Genomic DNA, 21,136 nt, shown 5'->3' on the forward strand with positions numbered 1-21,136 from the left:
CAAAATTCTGGAGAAAAGCATCAGGATGTATAAATAAATTTTAGGGGGAGAAATTAAAATGCCAGGTGATCATACCGGTATTATCCTTGGCACCCTTAGGTCTGCCAAGAGACTTGATATTGATTCACTGGAAAGATAATCCTTCTATCAATACCTGAAGGAGCGTCTCCACCCCCATCTTTCAGCCAGGACACTGAGGTCCAGCTCTGAGGGCCTTCTGGCAGTTCCCTCCCTGCGAGAAGTGAGGTTACAGGGAACCAGGCAGAGGGCCTTCTCGGTGGTGGCGCCCATCCTGTGGAATGCCCTCCCATCAGTTGTCAAGGAAATAAACAACTACGTATCTGACTTTTAGAAGACATCTGAAGGCAGCCCTGTTTGGAGAAGTTTTTAATGTTTGATTGTGTTTTAATAGTCTGTTGGGAGCCGCTCAGATAGGCGGCGTATAAATAATAAATTATTATTTATTATTATTAGTTTTTTATTATTACTACTATCCTTTGATCAATAATAATTGTATGTTCAATGGAATAATAACCTTACTTATATGTCTATATATTGTGCTGTATTAATTTTAAGCACCTTTATGTTTTTGTTTTGTTTTTCCCCCCATTTCTTTATTTGTTCACTGAAAACCTTTCCATAAAATATAAATATTGAGATTCAAAAGGCGCCGCGGGCTGAAAAGCAGGTGGGGGGTAGCAGCTTCTAGCACGGAAAGCGAATGCACAACCTCGCAGGGTTGTTGTGAGGATACAAAGGGATGAGGGGATAGCCACGCATGGCACCTTGAGCTCCTTGGAAGGAAGGTGGAATGCGGCTGTAATAATAAACAAGAGGCTGAGCCCCCCACCGCCTCTGCTCTAACCAGGAACCCCAAGTACCCCAAAGCGCACACTCTTACCTGTGAGGAAACTCCATCCTTTGAAAGGCTGATTCCAGATGTACTGAGGTCTGTGGCAGCTGGAAGGAAGGAAGACAGACCCGTGGGGGGAAAGGATCACACAATTGCTCGGAGACTGTGAAACTGCAATCTTCTTGCAGAGGTTGGGAAAAGGGAGAGGGCACCTTTACAGAGAACCAAAATTGCAGCTGAGATGGGCACCGATTGTCCCCAAACCTCTCAGGATGAAAACAGGTGTGGTCTTAGTGTCTAGTCAAGTGCAGTATCCTGCCTTCAAGGTACCCAACAACAGGTCCCAACAGGAAGCTCAGAAGCAGGTCTTGAGGGCAGCAGCAGTTATTGTTTCCATATGAACCTACCAAGACCCTGAGATCATCTTCTGAGGCCCTCCTTCATGTGCCTCCTCCTCGAGAGGTCCGGAGGGTGGCAACACAAGAACAGGCCTTCTCTGTGGTGGCACCCCATCTGTGGAATGCTCCCCGCAGGGAAGTTTGCCTGGCGCCTAAAGGTGTGTAATGAAGGCGCCAGGCGAACTTCCCTGCGGGGAGCATTCCACAGATGGGGTGCCACCACAGAGAAGGCCTGTTCTTTTTAACCAGGCCTTTAGTTGATCTGATTGACATCCTATGCCCTCTTAAAATGCGGCTCTCTTTTTTTGGGGGGGGTGTTACTGGGTTATTGTTCTTATTTTGGTTATATTTATTGTGGCTTTTAGGTTGATCTTTTCTGTGAACCACCCTGATACCTCCGGGGGGTATAGGGCAGTATACAAATTCAATCAATCAATCAATCAATCAATCAATCAATCAATCAACAACAGGGATTCAGAGGCATAATGCCTCTAGCAGTGGAGGGAGAATATTGCCTTATCCTCCCACGAATTTGCCTAATCCCCTTTCAAAGCCATCCAAGTTGGCAGCCATCGGAGAATGGCAGAGTTGGAAGGGATCCCTGAGGGTCATCTAGTCTAACCCCCTGCACTGCAGGAATCTCGACGAAAGCATCCCCGACAAATGGCCTTCCAACCTCTGCTTAAAAACTTGCAAGGAAGGAGAGGCCACCACCTCCCAAGGGAGTCTGTTCTGCTGTCGAACAGCTCTTACGCTCAGAAAGTTCTTGCGGGAGTGAAGCCCATTGTTTCGCTCTGGGGTGTGGAGCGGGCGGGGCAGGTGGAGGAGGCTTTTGTACTGAATGAAAGATGGGGCATCTGGGGACAGAGGCGGATGAAGGAATCTTCCCCCAAGAAAACTTCCTGGTTGCAGTTTCTCAGCCTTTAGAAGACACCCCCCCACACACACACACATTCCTTTTAAAAAAATCTCTGCAATTCTTTTAAATGTTCAAAGGACACGAAGTAAGATTCATGTGAGGTATATAAATTTGAGGGGACAGGGACATAGATGGCCCGCAAGCTTCAATGAGAAGCAACACCCTTTCTCTCTCTCAAAAAAAAGGGGAGCACAATAGAATGGTGGTGGGAAGAAGAGATTGAGAGCCAAACGATACATTACTAGATGGTGCTCTGGGACCCTTCCAACTCTACGATTCTAAGACATAGTATGCCACGTCCTTCCTAAAATGCGTCACTACAGCGGAAGGAATTGTGCCTTTCACCGTTTCTCCTCGTAAGAAACTCCCTCCGTCTAGAAATCTAGCATATTGAAGAAAACAGATTCTAGCCCTCTCCCTAATAAGGATCACTTTCTGAATGCAGGGCACATCTTACAAGGAGAAACATTCAAAAATGCTGTTACGTTGCTGCCACCAGCCTGAAATCCAGGGAGATCTTCTTATTATTATTATTCTGTCAAATGGGTGGCTCGGTCTGTGATCAAGGGCGGAAAGGCAGGGAGCCCCACAAACCAGCTCAGATCTAAGCACCTCCCACCTCAGAGCCAAAGCGCACTGGGCTTACCTAAGAACTGAAGGCTGTTCCTCAACACCTGGTATCCACTCATCACTTTGTTGATCTTGTGCTGCTGCAAGAGATACGCCACCAGCATAGAAGCCATGAAGCCATTGAAGCACCCAAGGCCCTGGGGGGGGGAGGGAAGAAATGGACAATACACAAAAGTTGGCACAAGGTGCTCTTCTGCTGCAGATTCCCAAATCTTCCAGCCACCCAGTGTTAGAAAGCAAGGAGGTAAACCTAGGTTACGGGTACAAGAACAGAATATAACAAAATACAAAGCTGAAATTGAACGAACCACAGTTAAAATATTGTGTTCATTTTTCACATGGTCTAGTCCAGGCATCCCCAAACTGCAGCCCTCCAGATGTTTTGGCCTACAACTCCCATGATCCCTAGCTAACAGGACCAGTGGTTGGGAAAGATGGGAATTGTAGTCCAAAACATCTGGAGGGCCAAAGTTTGGGGATGCCTGGTCTAGTCCTTCCCCTGAAGACTGCAAAAAACAAAACAAAGCCATGCTTCCCCTGCCTGCCCCCCTAATATTCTTAAGAGGACCTCCAGTCTTCAGAGCGTGGCTGGAAGTAGGGAGGCAGAAAAAGGTCCTCCTTTCATTCCAGCAGTGACAGTTTTAATCTGAAATCTTAGGCGCAGTACTGCGTCCAGAAACTGTTCTCACTAATGAAATTCCCTGTAGCAAAAGGTGGCTGGAACAATGGGAGTTTCGAACGCGGCAGCCACCTTCTCTAAGGTCACACAAACTTTGCACTGGACTGGTAAAATTGTTCTGCTTTAGGAAAAGGGCCGTCTTTAGCATATGTGCCGCCAGGGTGCAAAGATAAACCCAGCCCCCCCAAATTACATTTTATTGAGCTTATTTGGGGAGGGGGGAAGCCAAAGTTGTTGACCTTTATTTAGGGGGGGGAAATCGCTCACCTGTAACAACGGCGCAGCGGGAAAACCTGCTTTTGTTTCCTGACTTGTCAGGAATATTTGATGCTACAGAGTAACAGAGTGGGGACTTTCGCTCCATTGCTTTTCACTGCCGCCGATCGAGAGGCGCCCCCCAGAATTCGGCATCTGGGTGCCCCGCACCCCTTGCACCCCCCGGGTAAAGACAGTCCTGTTTAGGAATGTAGTCTGCAGCTGCTCAAGGCATTTTTAGCATAGTGCAAAGGGATCACAACTTTTAGCAGATTTTGCAAACCTGGTGCCCTCCAGAATTCTTGGACTACAACTTCCACGGGCCCAGCCCTAGCCAGGACCACCATTGTAGCCCCAAATATTTGGAGGGCACGAGGTCGGCAAAGGCTGTCTTAGCACGCATCGTGTGCTGTGATCCTTGTTTCCTTCATTCTGGCAAAAGCTGCAAGAGGAAGGTCATCAGTGTACAGAGGCCGCAAAAAGGGATCTCTCTTGATCTCTCCCTGTATGTATGTATGCATGCATGCATGCATGCATGTATGTATGTATGTATGTATGTGCTGAGATTCTGCATAAGTAGGGAGAAAAACTGATATGCTGGATGCAGCTTTGTGAGAACCTCAGCTATGTGTGTGTGTTTCAAACTTCCATTATGGCTGAAAACATATGCTTGAAAATGTTGGACAACATTAGATGCCCAAAATATATTTCCTGTCAATGCTTTGCTCCTCATCATAACTAGCAAGACCACAACACTCTCTACAAAACTGAAGCGGAACCACAGATCAGAGCTTGCAAATTAGGAAAATCATCAACATTCAGTCAATGATGATTTTGCTGCCTACTGATGGTGTATGCCAGGCATCCCCAAACTGCAGCCCTCCAGATGTTTTGGCCTACAACTCCCATGATCCTTAGCTAAGAGGATCAGTGGTCAGGGATGATGGGAATTGTAGTCCAAAACATCTGGAGGGCCGAAGTTTGGGGATGCCTGTACGCCTTCGCTGCTGACGTTTTTGCAGCTATTTTATTTGGTCCCAGTCTTTACCGGTTATCACTGTAATGCAATGTTCTTTTTCTGATTCTTATATCACGCCTCATGCTTTTAAGATTTTGAAGGGCGCTTGGAGACTCATGCGTCACACGGCTAATAAACTGAAGCAATAGTTGCTGCAACAATAAAAGCAGCAGCCTAATTTATACAAATAATCCCTGGCAAGAGGCCTTCAACCTCAGTTTGAAAACCTCCAATGAAGGAGTCCACCATATTCTGAGAGAGTCCTGTTCCACTGCCTAACAGCTCTTATCACCAGAAAGTTCTTCCTAATGTTTAGTCGGAATCTCCTTTCTTGTCATTTGAATCCCCTGGTTCAGCTCATCCCCTTGGGAGCAGTGGGAAACAAGCTTGCTCCATCTTCCACCCTTTATGTTGAACCGCATATGTTGAACCTTTATGTTGAACTGTTTATCCAGGCATTTCTGGGCTCAAGGAAGGTGTTCCTCGCAAACTTGGGGTCACTGGATGAGTGGGTGTTTTTAGACTAATTTTTTTAAAAAAACTGATTCGCTACAGATGTATTTGCAAGCCTGGGCTGCTTCGGGAGGAAGGGCAGAATATAAATCCAATAAATAAACAAGATAGTTGAAAAGGCTATAGCAAGCTTTCGAAAAATCTGCAAAAGGTATTTTAAAAACAAAAAGAAAAGGCGACAGCAAGCCAACGCAGAAACTTCTGTAATGTGCCTCAGATGCATTCCTCTGATATAAATCTGACTAGCCAGGCAGCACTTTCACCAGTCTTATTAATATTATTATTTACTAAATTTGTATACTGCCCTATACCCGTAGATCTCAGGGCAGTTGACAACACAGTCTTGTCACAACAGCCAGGCTGCTCAAGAGTGAGGAGGCAAGGATGCCCAGGTCTCCCCCCCCCCTCCATTGTGCCAGGGCCCAGTTACCCGGTCAAGTCCACGTTGGCGCAGCCACACTTTGAGGAGAGACACCCCGTCTCGCATGCCTTGGAAGTCATGGGCCGCCTCAGAGAGGAAGAGCAGGCTGGACTCCAGGACCAGGTCCCACAAAATGGAGTTGTTGTAGTGTGGTGTTGGTGGCTCGGAGGCTCCTAGGAAAGGCAGAATAGGAGATCACCACCGGTCCATGTCGAACAAATATGGCGGACGCCGTCAGCTGCGGCCTTCTTGTCTGGTATAAAACCACCCAGAACCCAACAGCAGAAACACAACATCCAAGTCTAAAATGGAGACACTCTGGCTAACTTTCTGTGTAGCTTAGAAGGTGGGTTATTAGCCAGGAATTCACAAGTTCATCAAAGGTGGAAACACCAACAGTTATTACAAACAGGGCCAGGCCAAGACCACCCAAATTATCATACTATAGGGGCCACCTGAACCTCTATATGCCAACTCAATCACTGAGACTATCTACAGGAGCGTCGTTGGTCGTTCCCCGAGCTGGTGAGGCTCATCTGACAATAAGGAACCAAGCCTTTAGTGTCATTGGCCCAGTCCTGCGGAACTCTCTACCACTAGAAATTCAGCAGTCGCCTTCTGCTTCAACTTTTAAACTCCTGATGAAAACTTTCCCATCACGTCGGGCTTACACGGGGAATTAAGAATGCCTCTTAATTAAGAATACATCTCTCCACAAGAGTTATCCAATTTTAACCCTGTCATAGGGGTTTCATTGCATGGTTCTATGTACAGTTGTTCTGAGCCGCTTCTCTTTATGAATCAGCAGTACATAAGCAGGTTTTATAAATAAAGAAAATAGGACCCTTTGATTGCTGAGGCAAAGGTCAAGCTACAGCTGGCCTCCTGCTTTGAAGCCCTAGCATCTCAGCCACCACGGAGCATACTGCCTCCGACTGTGGAGGCGGGTGCTACATCATCATGGCTAGTAGCCAACGATACCCTGCTCTGCCGTGAAGCATCCAACCTCCTCTGAAAGCAGGCCAAGTGCACTTGGCTGTGGTAGCAAAGTCAGTAACTGACCCACGCGTGGTAGGAAGTCAGTTTGCATTTCTTAGTGCAGAAAGTGTTGATCTGATGTGTAGACATCTTTCCTACTCTAATTAATTCAGGAGGGTTCCGGAAGCTTCTCTGTGTGAAAGAAGCAAGCAGAATGTTCAGGATGTTTGGGTTATTCCTTCAGAGAAGCTTAAACTGGTCCTGTTATCTCTTTCTGTCAAGAACATGCTGACAATAGTAATAAGGCCAGAAGGAACCTGGGTTTCACTTTCTCGTTCTATCTCTCTTCCTTCCGGTGTGGTGTTCTGTGCATAGTATGCTTAGTGTTAAGTTTTACAGTGGTACCTCGCTAGATGAATGCCTCACAAGACGAAAAACTCGCAAAACGAAAGCGTTTTGCGATTTCAATGGAGACTCGCAAGACGAAGTTTCCTATGGCGCGCCTTGCAAGATGAATTTTTTTCGTCCCATAGGGTGCCTCGCAAGACAAAATTTTTCTCCCATCTTGCGAGGCACCCTATGGGAAACCGCACTTCAATGTGTTCCTATGGGAGCACTTCAATGCATTCCTATTTTTCGCTATACGAAGCGACTCGCGGAACAAATTAAATTCGTCTAGCGAGGCACCACTGTAGTCTTATTGTAAGTTACTGTAAGTTTAAGTTAAGTCTGCTGCAACTGGACTTCTTATGGATAGGCCCAATCCTGAATATTGGATTTGTAACCATGATGCTCATTTGCTTTCGGGAGCAGTAAAGCTCTGCTGGATGAAATACAATTGCCTCTGGTCTATTTTTTGGGAATCCAGCAACGTGTTAAGTTTTTCTCTGCTAACTATACATTGGCATCTACTCTGTATCAATATTGAGTAGAATTTCAATGACAAGAAGCACATCCTCCTTCCTTCCCACTTCTTCCAAACATAGCTACAGCTTAGTCTGCTGGGGTGCAGAGTGGCTGGGGAAACCCAGCCAGATGGCCAGGGTATAATTTTATTATTATTATTATTACTAGTGTAATTCAGCCCATTAAGTAAACGAGCGCTAGAGCAGGAAGGAGACAGGGCTGCTTTCTCCTCCTTTGTTCCTCTCCCCCAGCCGCCGACAGGAAGGAGACATCCCGGGATCTGTCCTTTCTGTCTACGGTGAGGGGAGAGGAACGAACGGAGAGAAAGCAGCCCTTCAGTACATCAGTACACACAGCATAAGCCGCCTTGAGCCCCCATCAGCGGAAAAAGGCGGTGTATAAATAAATACAGAATAATAATACCTGCCACAGGGGAGCGCTTCTCTGTGAACCAAGCAGTGCGGACGTTGTTCTTGCTGGGGTGCAGGCGACTGGGCTTGAAGACGCCCTGGGCTGGGCAGGCGTAGAGGCGGACAGTTACCAACTTCATGTCTTTCCCTGGGAAAACCCCACGAAGCAGGGTGAGCAAGAGGCAAGCCAGGAGCGTCGATAAGGAGAAGGCACCCAGGCCAAGACTTTTAAGAACATCTCCCTCCCTCAAAGCGAGCCCCTTTACCCAGGAGGCCGTTGGACATCTCCCCCCTGTTGCACTGCTAACTTCCTTATTGGTTAGCTTTGTGGTTTTATTTCATGATTCCATTATAATCTTGCACTTGTGTAATGTTTTCTGAATTCACCCCTGACCATTCAGAGATGGGCGAGCTACAAGTAAGAGAGACAGTGTGGAGTAGTGGTTGGAGCATCCGACTAGGACCTGTGAGACCTGGGTTTGAATCCCTGCTTGGCCATGATGCTCCTTGGGTGACCTTGGGCCAGTAACTACAGTGGAACCTCGGTTTATGAACACCTCGGTTTACAAATTTTCGGTTTATGAACACTGTGGACCCATCTGGAATGGATTAATTCACTTTCCATTACTTTCAATGGGAAAGTTCGCTTCAGTTTATGAACGCTTCAGTTTATGAACAGACTTCCGGAACCAATTACACCCATGCTTCGGGTTAAGTACTTAAGTCAATGGGAAAGTTCGCTTCAGTTTATGAACAGACTTCCGGAACCAATTACACCCATGCTTCGGGTTAAGTACTTAAGTCAATGGGAAAGTTCGCTTCAGTTTATGAACAGACTTCCGGAACCAATTACACCCATGCTTCGGGTTAAGTGCTTAAATCAATGGGAAAGTTCGCTTCAGTTTATGAACAGACTTCCGGAACCAATTGTGTTCATAAACCGAGGTACCACTGTACCTCTCAGCCTAGCCTGCCCCACAGCGAGGATTCAAGGAGGAGGAGGAGAACCCTGTACACCACCTTGAGTTTCTTTAGAGGAAAAGGTGAGCTATAGGCGCAACTAAATAAATAAACCAGAATTAACGAATCATAACCTGCCCCCACTCTTGCAGCACTCACTTACTCTAACCCATTTTAAGATGCAGCCTTATGCAATCAAACCGCAGCAGCCTCTTACACTGCAGCATCACGTGACGGGCTCCTGCTCAGCCCACCAGAACCCATCACTTATTTTTCTGCCTAAACCTGGTGCTCTATTACAGGGAGGCAAAGAAAAAGGAAGGGGGTCTGGATCAAGGAGCAGGCCTAAAGCCACCCTCACCTTGCGGCTGCAGGAGCACGACCGGCTTCAGGTGGTTGCCGTTGACATAGGCAAACTTCACGGCCCCAAAGAGCTTCTTCTTGGACAGGTGGTGGGCCAAGCAGGCGAGGTAGAGAGCCCTCTTGCGGTGGTAGCGCTGGTTTAGGTGGTCCTTGTCCTGGAAGATCTCCTAACAGCAATAAAAAAGAGGGATTGCCCTATAAAATATATACCCTTACAAAAACATTTTTTCGAAACGAAATTATTATAAAAAATTAAAAAATTGTCCAGTACCGTGTTTTCCCCAAAATAAGCCACTGTCTTATATTTATTTTTCCTCAAGAAGACACACTATGGGCTATTTTCTGTGGATGTCTTATTTTTATTACGTGTCCAGCCTTGCCTCTTCCTTGGCGCCCTCCAGAACTGCGCCTATCACTATGTCTTATTTTTGGGGTATGGCTTATATTGCGCAAATGCTTAGAAATCCTGCTACGGCTTATTTTATGGGTATGTCTTATTTTCGGGAAAGCAGGGTAGCACCTTAGAGACCAACTAAGTTTCTTCTGGGTATAAGCTTTCGGTATCTGAAGAAACTGAAATACTTTATTTTCACTTGTACAACTTGTATACAGTGAGATTACACAAGCACCCCCCACTCAGCTCTCTTAGTCTTAAAAGGTAAAGGGGCCCCTGACCATCCGGTCCAGTCGTGTCCGACTCTGGGGTTGCAGCGCTCATCTCGTTCTATAGGCCAAGGGAGCCAGCGTTTGTCCACAGACAGCTTCCGGGTCATGTGGCCAGCATGACAAAGCTGCTTCTGGCAAACCAGAGCAGCACATGGAAACGCCGTTTACCTTCCCGCCAGAGCGGTCCCTATTTATCTACTTGCACTTTGATGTGCTTTTGAACTGCTAGGTAGGCAGGAGCCGGGACCGAGCAACGGGAGCTCACCCCATCATGGGGATTCGAACCGCCGACCTTCTGATCAGCAAGCCCTAGGCTCTGTGGTTTAACCCACAGCGCCACCTGTGTCCCTCTCTTAGTCTTAATTCGCCTCATTTACTGACGCACACCCACCAAACCCGGAAGTCAGTTCTGTTCTTTACCCTGTTGGTATGACTACCCTGTTTCTCATATTTTAAGGCATCCACATAAAATAAGCCATAGCAGGATTTTTAAGCATTCAAGGAATATAAGCCATACCCCGAAAATAAGACATAGTGATAGGAGCAGCAGCAATGCCGGCCGCGGCAGGAGGAGGAGGAAAAAAATAAGACATCCCTTGAAAATAAGCCATAGTGTGTTTTTTTGAGGAAAAAATAAATATAAGACGTGTCTTATAATATGAGAAACACGGTAATCATGCTTCTATGTCTTCTACCCGAGGGCAGGAGATCAAAAAAGTGTTGGACTGGGTTTGAATCATCCCTAAGAATTTGCCTCACTCTCCTGAGGCAACGGTCTTCCGCGATGTCATCCAGCGGATTCAGGGGACAGCCCATAATATCTTGTGCTGTATTCACCACCCTCTGTAGGCACTTCTTATCCGTTGATGTCAAGCCAGCGTACCACACCGTGATGCAGTATGAAAGGACACTTTCTATTGTGGACCATAGCTGCCAAGTGTCCCGTTTTCCCCGGGAAATCTCCGTTTTTCCAGCTGTTCCTAGCTGAAAAAACGGAAATTTTTTTCCCCTGGTTTATTCTGGCGCGGCGGCCATTTTGGAACTGGGCGGAGCATGCTCAGAAGCGACTTTTGATGCTGCTTTGCCCAGTTCCAAAGTGGCTGCAGTGCGACTTCTGGTGTGGCAGCCATTTTGGAACTGGGCAAAGCAGCATCAAAAGTCACTTCTGAGCATGCTCCGCCCAGTTCCAAAATGGCGGCAGCGCTACTTCCGGTCTGCTATTTCCGCCCGGTCCCTTATTTCTCTGACAGCAACTTGGCAGGTATGTTGTGGACCGGTAGAAGGAGATCATCAAATGTTGATTGACATTGTTCTTTTGCAATACTCTAAGGAAATGGAGTCTCTGTTGGGCTTTCTTAACTGTCTGGGTTGTACTGATTTTCCAAGTAAGAAGTGTGCATGCACACGAAAGCTTATACCCAGAACAAACTTAGTTGGTCTCTAAGGTGCTACTGGACAATTTTTTAATTTATTTCAACTGCATCAGACCAACACAGCTACCTACCTGAATCTAGAAATTATTGTGCCATTGTTGGTGTGCACTGCACACACACACACACACACACACACACACACAAAACCTATTGCAAATTTTGGCCCTGTGGAATGAAGACAATGCTGAAGCTAAGCAGCTCTGGGTCTGCCTCTCACTTGTGCCAGCGCCACTAACCTTGGGCATCGTCACTGCCACATCCACATTGACCTCGGGCTTGATGCAGGTGCCCAGCAGGTAACTCCCCACCACTTTCACCTCAGAGGGGGGAAGGAAGCGAAAGTGGCCCTTGACGCAGAAAGGAAGCTGCTGGAGAGGGACCTTCACTCCACTGGGAAGCCAGGACTGATTGGTGATCTAGAAGGAGACAGGGTGGAAGAAAAAGGTTAAAGCACACCCCGATTATAGGATGCGGCCTGCCAGTGAAAAATGATCTCAGTGAACAGAGGTAGGAAAAGCCTCTTTTTGCCAGAGACCCTGGGGAAGAAGAAACTAACAGTTATGACGTACAATGCTGGGACAAGGGTCCATTTCAGTGGCCACATTTGAATACCATGATAAACTATGGTTTGCTGCGAAGGAAATCAGTCTGATGCCGCATGCACACATGGACGTTTAAGCTCTCTTTCTCCACTAGGGTAGCAGCAAGGAGATTGGAAGCTCCTACTTCTGAAGAGCTACAGTTCAGTGTTACATCCATACCCCAAACCGTGGCTAATCTTAAGTATGATGTGTTAAAAGAAGCCAGCTTCATGATCCGTGCTGTGATGTTAGCTTGTTTCAAACAAACCACTGTTAGGATTAATCACAGTTTATTGGGTTTAAACAAAACTGCTAGGATTGCAGCAAGTGTTTACACCTCAACCACAAAGGCCACCACCCTAAATGCACTTAATAGGGAGTGAGCCCCATGAAACGTAAGGGGGCTTACTTCCGAGTGAACATGCATAAGACTGGGTTGCAAAACTACATGCATCTTGGACATACGTCTCTCTGCGGGGTCTCTGGGACTGTGCTCAGCAAGGCATTGATTTCGCGGAGGAAGGAGTCGATTTTCTGCTTCCTCTTCTCCTTGAGAGTCACCTCTTTTAAAAGCTCCTCGATCTGCACAGGGGAGAAAGGAGAGGCGCCACTCGCCACATTGGCACTTTAAAAAAGTTTAACTTCATTGCTATTACTAACAACCCAAAAGTGAGGTAACAGGTCATTACATAATACGATATATAAAACAATAAATAACAGTGAGACAAGATAATAATAGTAATATAATAATAATAATAATAATAATAATAATAATAATAATAATAATTTTTTATTTATACCCCACCCATCTGGCTGGGTTTCCCCAGCCACTCTGGGCGGCTTCCAACAAAACATTAAAATACAATAATCTATTAAACATTAAAAGCTTCCCTAAACAGGGCTGCCTTCAGATGTCTTCTAAAATCTGGTAGTTGTTTTTCTCTTTGACATCTGGTGGGAGGGCATGCCACAGGGCGGGTGCCACTACCTGGTTCCTGTAACTTGACTTCTCGCAGTGGGGGAACCACCAGAAGGCCCTCGGCACTGGACCTCAGTGTATGGGCAGAACGATGGGGGTGGAGATGCCCCTTCAGGTATACAGGACCGAGGCAGTTTAGGGCTTTAAAGGTCAGCACCAACACTTTGAGTTGTGCTCAGAATGAAAGAAGAGCTTAAGAGGAATTGAGAAGGATGTAAAACAGAACAGCAGAAAGAAAGCTTCGCAGGAGAGGACTAGAAGCCTGGCATTTACGCAAAATGGGACAGGAAGCTCAGTAAAGCAGCATAATTGGAGAACCGAGGGAGAAAGAGGAGTCTTGAATATTCAGCTGGTGACTGCAGCCAGTGCTAGGCAAGATCTTAGAAGCACTCAACAGGAGGAAGTTAATGACTCTTTGAACACACAGGAAAAATTGAAGCCCATAGACTGAAGCAAAACTCTGGGTGCCATGCAGGTGCTTGCAAGTACAAATACTGTAACGAAGGGCTCTGTCTTAGTTACAGGAACCCTTCTCCCACAACACCTGCCCACAAAAGGACTAACCCTGCTAAGTTAGCCTGACCTGCAAGCGCAGAAGGTTGGAGTGAAACAGGCTCTCTGTTTCCTTCAGGCGTGTCAGCTCCTCGTTGGTGGGCGGCTTGTATAGTTCAGCCTTGCAAAGCTTCACCGGTTGCAGGACGCCCTTGGCAACAAGAGACCTTTTCTTCCCTCGTGGTCTCCCTTCCTTGGCAAGAGCTTCCCCCTCTTCTCTCTTGGAGTCTCCCATGCCTGCTTCTCTCTCTGCATCTTCAGACATCTGCAGAGGCCAAAGGAAAACAGATCAGCCTTGAAAGTAACCCCACAGTTCTTTTATTTTAATTTTTTGGTACAAGCCTGCTAAGAATTTCGCTTGAATAAGCAGGACCTTTTTGAATTGTATTGTTTCCATGAATCGACCTGTCAGAATATACTGTATAAACTCCCCAACAGATGGGTAAAGAGAGGAGAAGGGATCTGGGGACATCTACTACTATAGCCATTATGGAACCCAAGGATAAGAATGTGTGAAGATCTTCCTTATCGGACTACTTACACAATCTCTACAGCAAAAAAGATACACTGAACCCCAAGTGCTATATAACTGAGCATTTTTGTACTTTGTAATATTTTTGTTTATCTTGTCTGTTGTTGTTTCAGTTTTCTATAAACCGCTTAGAGATATGTTTTAATATAAACAATATTAAAACTAAATCGACATCATTCCCCCCTCTCTTTAATGCCATCAAAATAAACCAGGGACAGTTTGTCCTATTATTTTATCCGACTTGTCCACTTAGATTCGCTCTAAGTTCCGTTATTCAAGCGAATAATTTATTTTATTCATCAGTTTTGCACGCCGCCCTTCATGCGAAGATCACAGGCGGCTCACGACACAAAATGTTATTGCTTCCATTCTACAGCTTTATGATTTCCCTCAGGATTACGCGCACCCCCCATCCACCCCCACCCCCCAGTTACACGGCACCCACCTTCTGCTTGGTCCCTCCTGCATTCCACGTGGGTGGAACTAAGCAAAGCCACGCGGAATCCGGAGCAGCCTCCGCTCGCTTCCGGATGGCTCCTGATTGGACGAAACAGTCTAAACGCAGGAGGGAGGGGGAAAAAAGAGAAACCCCATCCAATTGGAACTAAGAGGGCCGCGAGGCCACGCCCACGGTCGACGCGCACGCGCCTAGCGCCTTCCGAACAGCGGTCTCTATCGGTGCGCCGCTGGGTGGAACAGAGAGAAAAGAAAACAAGAAGAAGAGCCCATCTCGCTGCTTGCGGGGGGGGGGGGAATTCCGGGTACACATACCGGTATTAGATCCTTCCCCACCGCAAAGAACAGAAATCAGTAGCAAAAATTCTGCATTTAGTATTGCTGTGATTGGGTCGCACGAGGTGTCGGCAGGGTCTCTGCCCAGATTCAGAAGACCCTAAAAGGAGCGGTTTTTGTTGTTGTTTAATTACTGTCGTGTTGATATTTGTGTAAACGCATGGAATATCAGGAGATAAGGCAGGATATCAAATCCAAACTCTTATTCTTTTTCTTCCAGCCGGGAAGGATGGAGGACTAAAAACACGGGGCAATCTTAAAGTGAATTGCTAGTGGAAGGTAGGAGGCGCCTTGTGGTCGCCATCTGTCTCGAAAGACAATGGAGTGCGCCTATGGGAGGGAGTCGAACTTCTGTGTTAGCACCAAAGTGACCTCCTTGAGGCGCAGGCCTGGGCAGTGTGCATGGAGGTCCTGGGCAGAGCAAGATGTTTGGCACCAGCTTGGCTGCAGGAGTTACCAGAAGGAGGCGCACAAGGTGCCATCCCATCGTCTTGGGGACTCCACTCTGGATTTGCGTAGTAGGGTTTACTTCTTACCCTTTTTTTCTCCCAAACTATCCCACAAGGCAGCAGAGATTTAGGATAAAAGTTTACCTCCTTCCCAGGTTTACAAGCCCCATATGCCCCTTACTTCCCTCCAGAGCACATTAAGAATCCACCTTTTTGACCAGGGGTTCCTAAACTAAGGCCCGGGGGCCGGATGCGGCCCAATCACCTTCTAAATCCGGCCTGCGGATGGTCCAGCAATCAGCGTGTTTTTACATGAGTAGAATGTGTCCTTTTATTTAAAATGCATCTCTGGGTTATTAGTGGGGCATAGGAATTCGTTCATATTTTTTTTCAAAATATAGTCTGGCCCCCACAAGGTCTGAGGGACAGGGGACCGGCCCCCTGCTGAAAAAGTTTGCTGACCCCTGGCCTTGAGCATGGGTAGGCAAACTAAGGCCCGCGGTCCGGATCCAACCCAATCGCCTTCTAAGTCCGGCGTGCAGGCGGTCTGGGAATCAGTGTGTTTTTACAGGAGTAGAATGTGTCCTTTTATTTAAAATGCATCTCTGGATTATTTGTGGGGCATAGGATTTTTGACCGTTAGATAAGTCCGTTGCATGCAGAGGAAGTAACTAACTACCGTAACTCATGGAGGGTTTGAGACCCATCAGCTACCTGATGGGAGTAGGAGGCACAAGCAGCACAAAAACAACACCCCAATCCTACAATAGACACTCATTGGGAAGCACATTGGGAAGAATGTGCTCAAGCATCTGTGGTTGCACAGAGGGGAGAAATGACTTTTGATGAAGAGGATTGATGGACAAACATGTTCAAAATCACAGACAAAATCCAAGGAGGACTGTTGTGAGAGGAGGACGTATGTGTAGAGATTGACGCTAATGATACTTCTGAAACTGGGAAGGGGCAATGATTGACCCCCATGCTGGGCACTGAGCTGCATGAGCTCCTCAAGAAAAAGAGGCAATCAGCAAAAGACCTTTGGCTGTTCCGCTTCAGCCAAGGGCCCTTAAGGCCACATGAACAAGGCTTCTGTCTTCTGATAAGGGAGCAGATGTAAGCTCTTGAGATGAGCTCTGCCCCAAGGCCACAAGACAAAGGACACAAAGATGGGAGAGGAAAGAAGAAATCACAAGCTCTTTTATTCGCAAGTGAAATATGGGGCTCGCGCCAGAAGTGGCTTACTGTTCTTCAAAGTGCTTGGTCTCATGTCAATTATGACATGAATTATGTAAGTTATAACTTGCATTCAGAACAGCCTGTAGGCTTAATGAACCAGTACATCCAGCACAATGCTGCAGAGCTCTGCGTCTCTGAAATTGTTCCATCCAATTAACTGGCTTCAATATGGTGGGTACATTTCAAATCCATTTCTCTAGGTATTTCAACTTATGACCATTTAATATCACTGGACCCAGCGCTTAAGATTTCTTTCAGACGCCTAACAAATTATTGTTGGGTGTCCCAGGTTTCACTGAATGGTGAGTTCTGGGGGTAGAACTAGAAATGTCAAGAAATATAATAAAATTATTGGGTGAATAAAAATGGTTTGGGATTGTGCTGGAAAGACTGCAACATGGGTGCTGGGTGAGACTTCTTTTGTGGGGGGTCAATTCCATAATTTGGGTGTCACCACTAGGGGTGGATGGATCTGTCAATTTTGGCACTCTCAGCTTTTCATTATTCCAATCTTACATTCAGCTCTCCACATTAATGCTTGGCATTTTAATGCAAATTGCTGCATGTATTTCTCCTAATAGAATGCACTTTAAAAAAATCTGTTAATATATTTATCTTTCTCCTAATATATACACTTCTGTAAACCTTGTTTGGAGAACTGCACTGCAAAATTTGAATAACTGCAAATTTGGATGGCTTGGTGTTCTTTGTTTCCCATTGTTTCCGAAAGTGCAAATTTGATAGATTGGGCTTTAAATGTGAACTGAATATAGTTTCTTTCCCATTGCTAGCCACTGCTATTGAGAAGGCCATCTCCTTTATGTCTGTACTGCATACCTCTTATAAAGGGGGCACCTGAATTTGTTCCGGGTTCTCTGGTTCAGGTAGTGCAAAATGACGCGGCAGAGTTGCATTCTGGGGCAAAGTTCTGATGACATGGTACACCTCCCCTGAAATTGGATTTTCACTACTGGGGTATAAAGCCCTATATAATACCCTCCAATATTCCTCAGATGAAAATAGGGGCATTTCTCATTCCCCAACAACCGATCCTTCTCGACTTCCCAATTTTTTTGTCCCCCCCCCATGCCCTGCAGAGCATTTCCACTACCACTATACAGGGGCGTACCCAGGATCAAAATTGGGGGGGCAAGGGGCGGGGTCAGGGCACGGGAGGGGAGGGGCTACAGTGGGGCAAGGCAAGCCATAGTCGTTGAGGGGCGAGGGGGCGCCAGGATCAGCCCGAAATTGGGCTGCTCCGACCCCCTCCTCCCCCTCCGCGATCGGCAGGGGCGAGGGGGCGCCAGGATCAGCCCGAAATTGGACTGCTCCGACCCCCTCCTCCCCCTCCGCGATCGGCAGGGGCGAGGGGGCGCCAGGATCAGCCCGAAATCAGGCTGTTCCGATCCCCTCCTCCCCCTCCGCGATCGCCGGCTAGAAGGGACGCCTCCCTTCTCCCTGGCTGGCTGTAGTGGGGCGGGCAGAGGGAAAGCGTTTGGCTGGCTTTCCCTCCACCCGCCCCACAGCCAGCCAGGGAGAAGGGAGACCTAAAAGAAAAGGAGCGGCACCGGGCGGCGGCAGGCAGTGGGGCAGGCCTGCCAGCGGCCCTGCTTCTGGGGGGGCAAGTGCCCCCCTGCCTACGCCCATGCGCACTATACCTATGGGATATGGACCACACGCCCTCCACTGTCCTGGAGCGGCCACTGCCTCTTGGCCTAACCTGCCTCACAGGATTGTTGTTCTGGGGATTCAGTGAGGGTGGGGGAGAACCATGATATAAATGCAACAAACAAACAAATACAGATATTTTTATTTTATTTTAGCAGCGCTATTGATATCAATGGACAAGACTAACTCAGTGCAGGAAGACTTTGTAGGAAACAGCCCATCATCATGCAATTTCCTTAGTAATTTTCTCTATTTATTATTATTAATTATTATTATTTATACCCCAGCCAATCTGGGCGGCTTCCAACAAAAGAGTAAAAATACATTAAAACACCAATCATTAAAAAAACTTCTCTAAACATACATAAATCCTGGGAGAAGGGGAAAGGCTTTGTGGTAGGAGGCAGGAAGGAAATAATGGCCCTGCCCCTTTAAGAAAGGATGGACCTAAACGAGATTGATTCCGCATCTGGGAATAGACACGGGAGGCAACAAGTTAGGAAAGAGACACCATGGCCAATGAGGAGGAAGGTGCTGCCAAGAGGGAGGCATAGCTACATAATATATACGGTTGGTCCTTTAGCCAATAGATAAACGTAGCCGATGAGAAGGGCGGGATCAACAGCAAACGTTACCCAATAGGAGGGAGGTGGGGCGTGGCTTTACAACAAGCTACCAATCGTGAGAGAGGGAAGGAGGGTCTTAAATTTCCGAGAGGGAGGCACGGGTCGCGTTGCTTTAGCCGGCGGCGCGCCCAATCAGGGAACAGCTCTGGAATTGGGAGGAGGCGGGGTTGCAAATCGGGCCAATAAGCAAGAAGGAGGCATGGCCGAGGCCTTATATGGGCAGCGCGAGAGCCAAACTGCTTGGAGGAGGCGGGCGTTCCAAATCGGACCAATAAGCAGTCGCAGACCGTAAGAAGGCGGCTTCTTTTGGGGGAAGGGGCGAGGTAAGGCGTGTCTTATGTGTTGGGGCGGCAGCAGCAGCAGGCGACGGCGGGGGCTGATGACGACACCGGCGGGGGCGGGGCGTGCCGTGGAACTTGCGCGCTGAGGTCACTGGCCGAGCGGCGGCGCCGTCACAAAAGGAAGCGGCGGCCGCGGGGCTGCTGCTGCTGGTGGCCGTGTGCGCGCGTCTGTCCGTCCGTCCCCGTGTGAAGAGAGCGCCCAGGGAGGCAGACGAGGCCGAGGCCTGAGGGAGCGGGCGAGCGGTCCGTCAGTTCGTCCGTCCGGCGGGCGGCTGGCCGACCGACCGGCCTAGCGGGCCCCGCTTCTCCCCCTCGCCGATTCCAGAGCCGTGTCAGGCGAGGCGTCTGAGGAGGAGCCTCCCTCGCAGGCCTCCCTCGCCCTCCTCCTCCTTCCCTCAGAGGCCTCCGGGCCCAGGCCTGGCCGGATCCCCCGCAGGCTTTGCCGCCGCCGCGAAGGCACTCTCCGGAGGAGGCCTCGGGACGAGGAGCCGCCCCCGCCGCTGAGGGAGGCCGACGAGGCGGCGGCGGCCGGGCGGGCGGGGGATCCGGATCCCGGGGGGCGGGCGGGGGCCCCGGGGCTGGCGGCCGGGCGGGCGGCGGAGGGCGGCAGCTGCAGGGGGTCTCCGCGGGCCGGCCGGCCCTGACTGCCCCTCGGCGGCTCGCCCGCGCCGCCCCTCCGCCGCCGCCCTCGCCTTCTCCCTCGCCCGCCCGCCCGCCCGCCGCCGCCGCGATGGCCCAGCAGCAGGTGAGCAGCTCGCAGAAGGCGCTGATGCTGGAGCTGAAGGGGCTCCAGGAGGAGCCCGTCGAGGGCTTCCGCATCACCCTGGTGGACGAGTCCGACCTCTACAACTGGGAGGTGGCCATCTTCGGGCCGCCCAACACCCTCTACGAGGGAGGCTACTTCAAGGTGAGCGAGACCCCTTCCCCTGGGAGAGGGGCGGGGGTGCACACACATATAGCCCCCTCTCCGTCCCAGCCCTGCCTACGCAACCATCCACCCACAGGAGTCCTAACTGGGGCACAGTCCCCCTAGGTGAGCAGAGGGGTTCACTTCCGTGCCCCCTACATCTCTGGAGCACAAGAGGTGCTGGTAAGCACCTTGCATTCAAAACCCTCTGTAGGAGCTCCTGTGAGGTTGCCCTGAGAACTTTTTTTAATATTTGAGAATGTGGTGTCCACCCCCTTTTTTGCATCATGTTCTGTTATGTAAGCAGCAGCAGTGAATTTCTTCTATGTTAAAACTATCCACCTTTTGCTGCCCTAAACGGAGCATTTGCCAGCACCACAGGCATGATCCCACATACCTTCTCTTCCATTCAAAATGGCAACAAAATTGCTCTACATCTTTCTGGCTTCTTCAACAATCCTGCCACTGTTCATGCTTCTTTGCCTGCAGAAATCTCCTGCTGACACTTGGGGATTCTACCCCCACTCCTCTCTCCTTTATGCTTCATATTTCTCTGAGCATCTCAGGTCCTGCCTGCCTTCCCCTGCTCCTGTGGAAGCCTCCAGATTTCTATAACTTGTCTCTATATAGGGTAGTCTCCTAGGACGCATTCTGTTCTTTCCCACTGAAAAGCACTTTCTCAGTAGATGCAGGTCAGTAGAGTACCCAAACATTTCTTCCTGTCACTGCCATTCATCTGAGGGCAACTCTTTTCCCTTGCCCACACATCCCTAAGGATTGCTTTAGCTTTTCCATAATCTTGAACCCCTGTGCCTAATCACTAAACACCATCTTGGCCTCCCCTGTTTTATTTTTTCTCATTGCATGCCAGTGTGAGAGGTAGTGTCTTTTACCTATTGTCTTGGTTCTCTGCCGACCCCCTTTATTGCCCCTTTCACCATCTTGATAGTTTGTTGGCTGTAGCTGCTCTTAGAGTATTTAGGGCAGTGGCATATAATGTCCCAGGTATGTGCCACCTCATGCTCCTGGAAGCACAAAATAGTGTTGGGCACAGTCCCCTCACATAGT

The 21,136-nt window shown here is 48.5% G+C and overlaps 2 protein-coding genes across 2 annotated transcripts in view; one reads left to right on the top strand and one right to left on the bottom strand.

Moving 5' to 3' along the window:
- The window catches only part of NOL6 (nucleolar protein 6), a 57,229-nt gene extending 42,668 nt beyond the window's left edge, over positions 1 to 14,561 (bottom strand). The window contains exons 1-9 of the mRNA XM_060280382.1: positions 14,492 to 14,561; positions 13,546 to 13,779; positions 12,449 to 12,565; positions 11,639 to 11,818; positions 9,302 to 9,470; positions 7,994 to 8,128; positions 5,696 to 5,859; positions 2,817 to 2,937; positions 902 to 960 (exon numbers count right to left, since the gene is read on the bottom strand). Of these exons, the coding sequence (XP_060136365.1) occupies positions 902 to 960; positions 2,817 to 2,937; positions 5,696 to 5,859; positions 7,994 to 8,128; positions 9,302 to 9,470; positions 11,639 to 11,818; positions 12,449 to 12,565; positions 13,546 to 13,779 (1,179 nt within the window). The 5' untranslated portion in view covers positions 14,492 to 14,561. The remainder of the gene's footprint in view (positions 1 to 901; positions 961 to 2,816; positions 2,938 to 5,695; positions 5,860 to 7,993; positions 8,129 to 9,301; positions 9,471 to 11,638; positions 11,819 to 12,448; positions 12,566 to 13,545; positions 13,780 to 14,491) is intronic.
- A 4,959-nt stretch (positions 14,562 to 19,520) lies between these two features.
- Positions 19,521 to 21,136, top strand: part of UBE2R2 (ubiquitin conjugating enzyme E2 R2) — a 54,948-nt gene continuing 53,332 nt past the window's right edge. Inside the window, exon 1 of the mRNA XM_035100481.2 lies at positions 19,521 to 20,068. Coding sequence (XP_034956372.1) covers positions 19,892 to 20,068 — 177 coding nt within the window. The 5' untranslated portion in view covers positions 19,521 to 19,891. The remainder of the gene's footprint in view (positions 20,069 to 21,136) is intronic.

The sequence above is a fragment of the Zootoca vivipara genome, chromosome 11, assembly GCF_963506605.1.
Source record: "Zootoca vivipara chromosome 11, rZooViv1.1, whole genome shotgun sequence".
Classification (NCBI taxonomy): domain Eukaryota; kingdom Metazoa; phylum Chordata; class Lepidosauria; order Squamata; family Lacertidae; genus Zootoca; species Zootoca vivipara.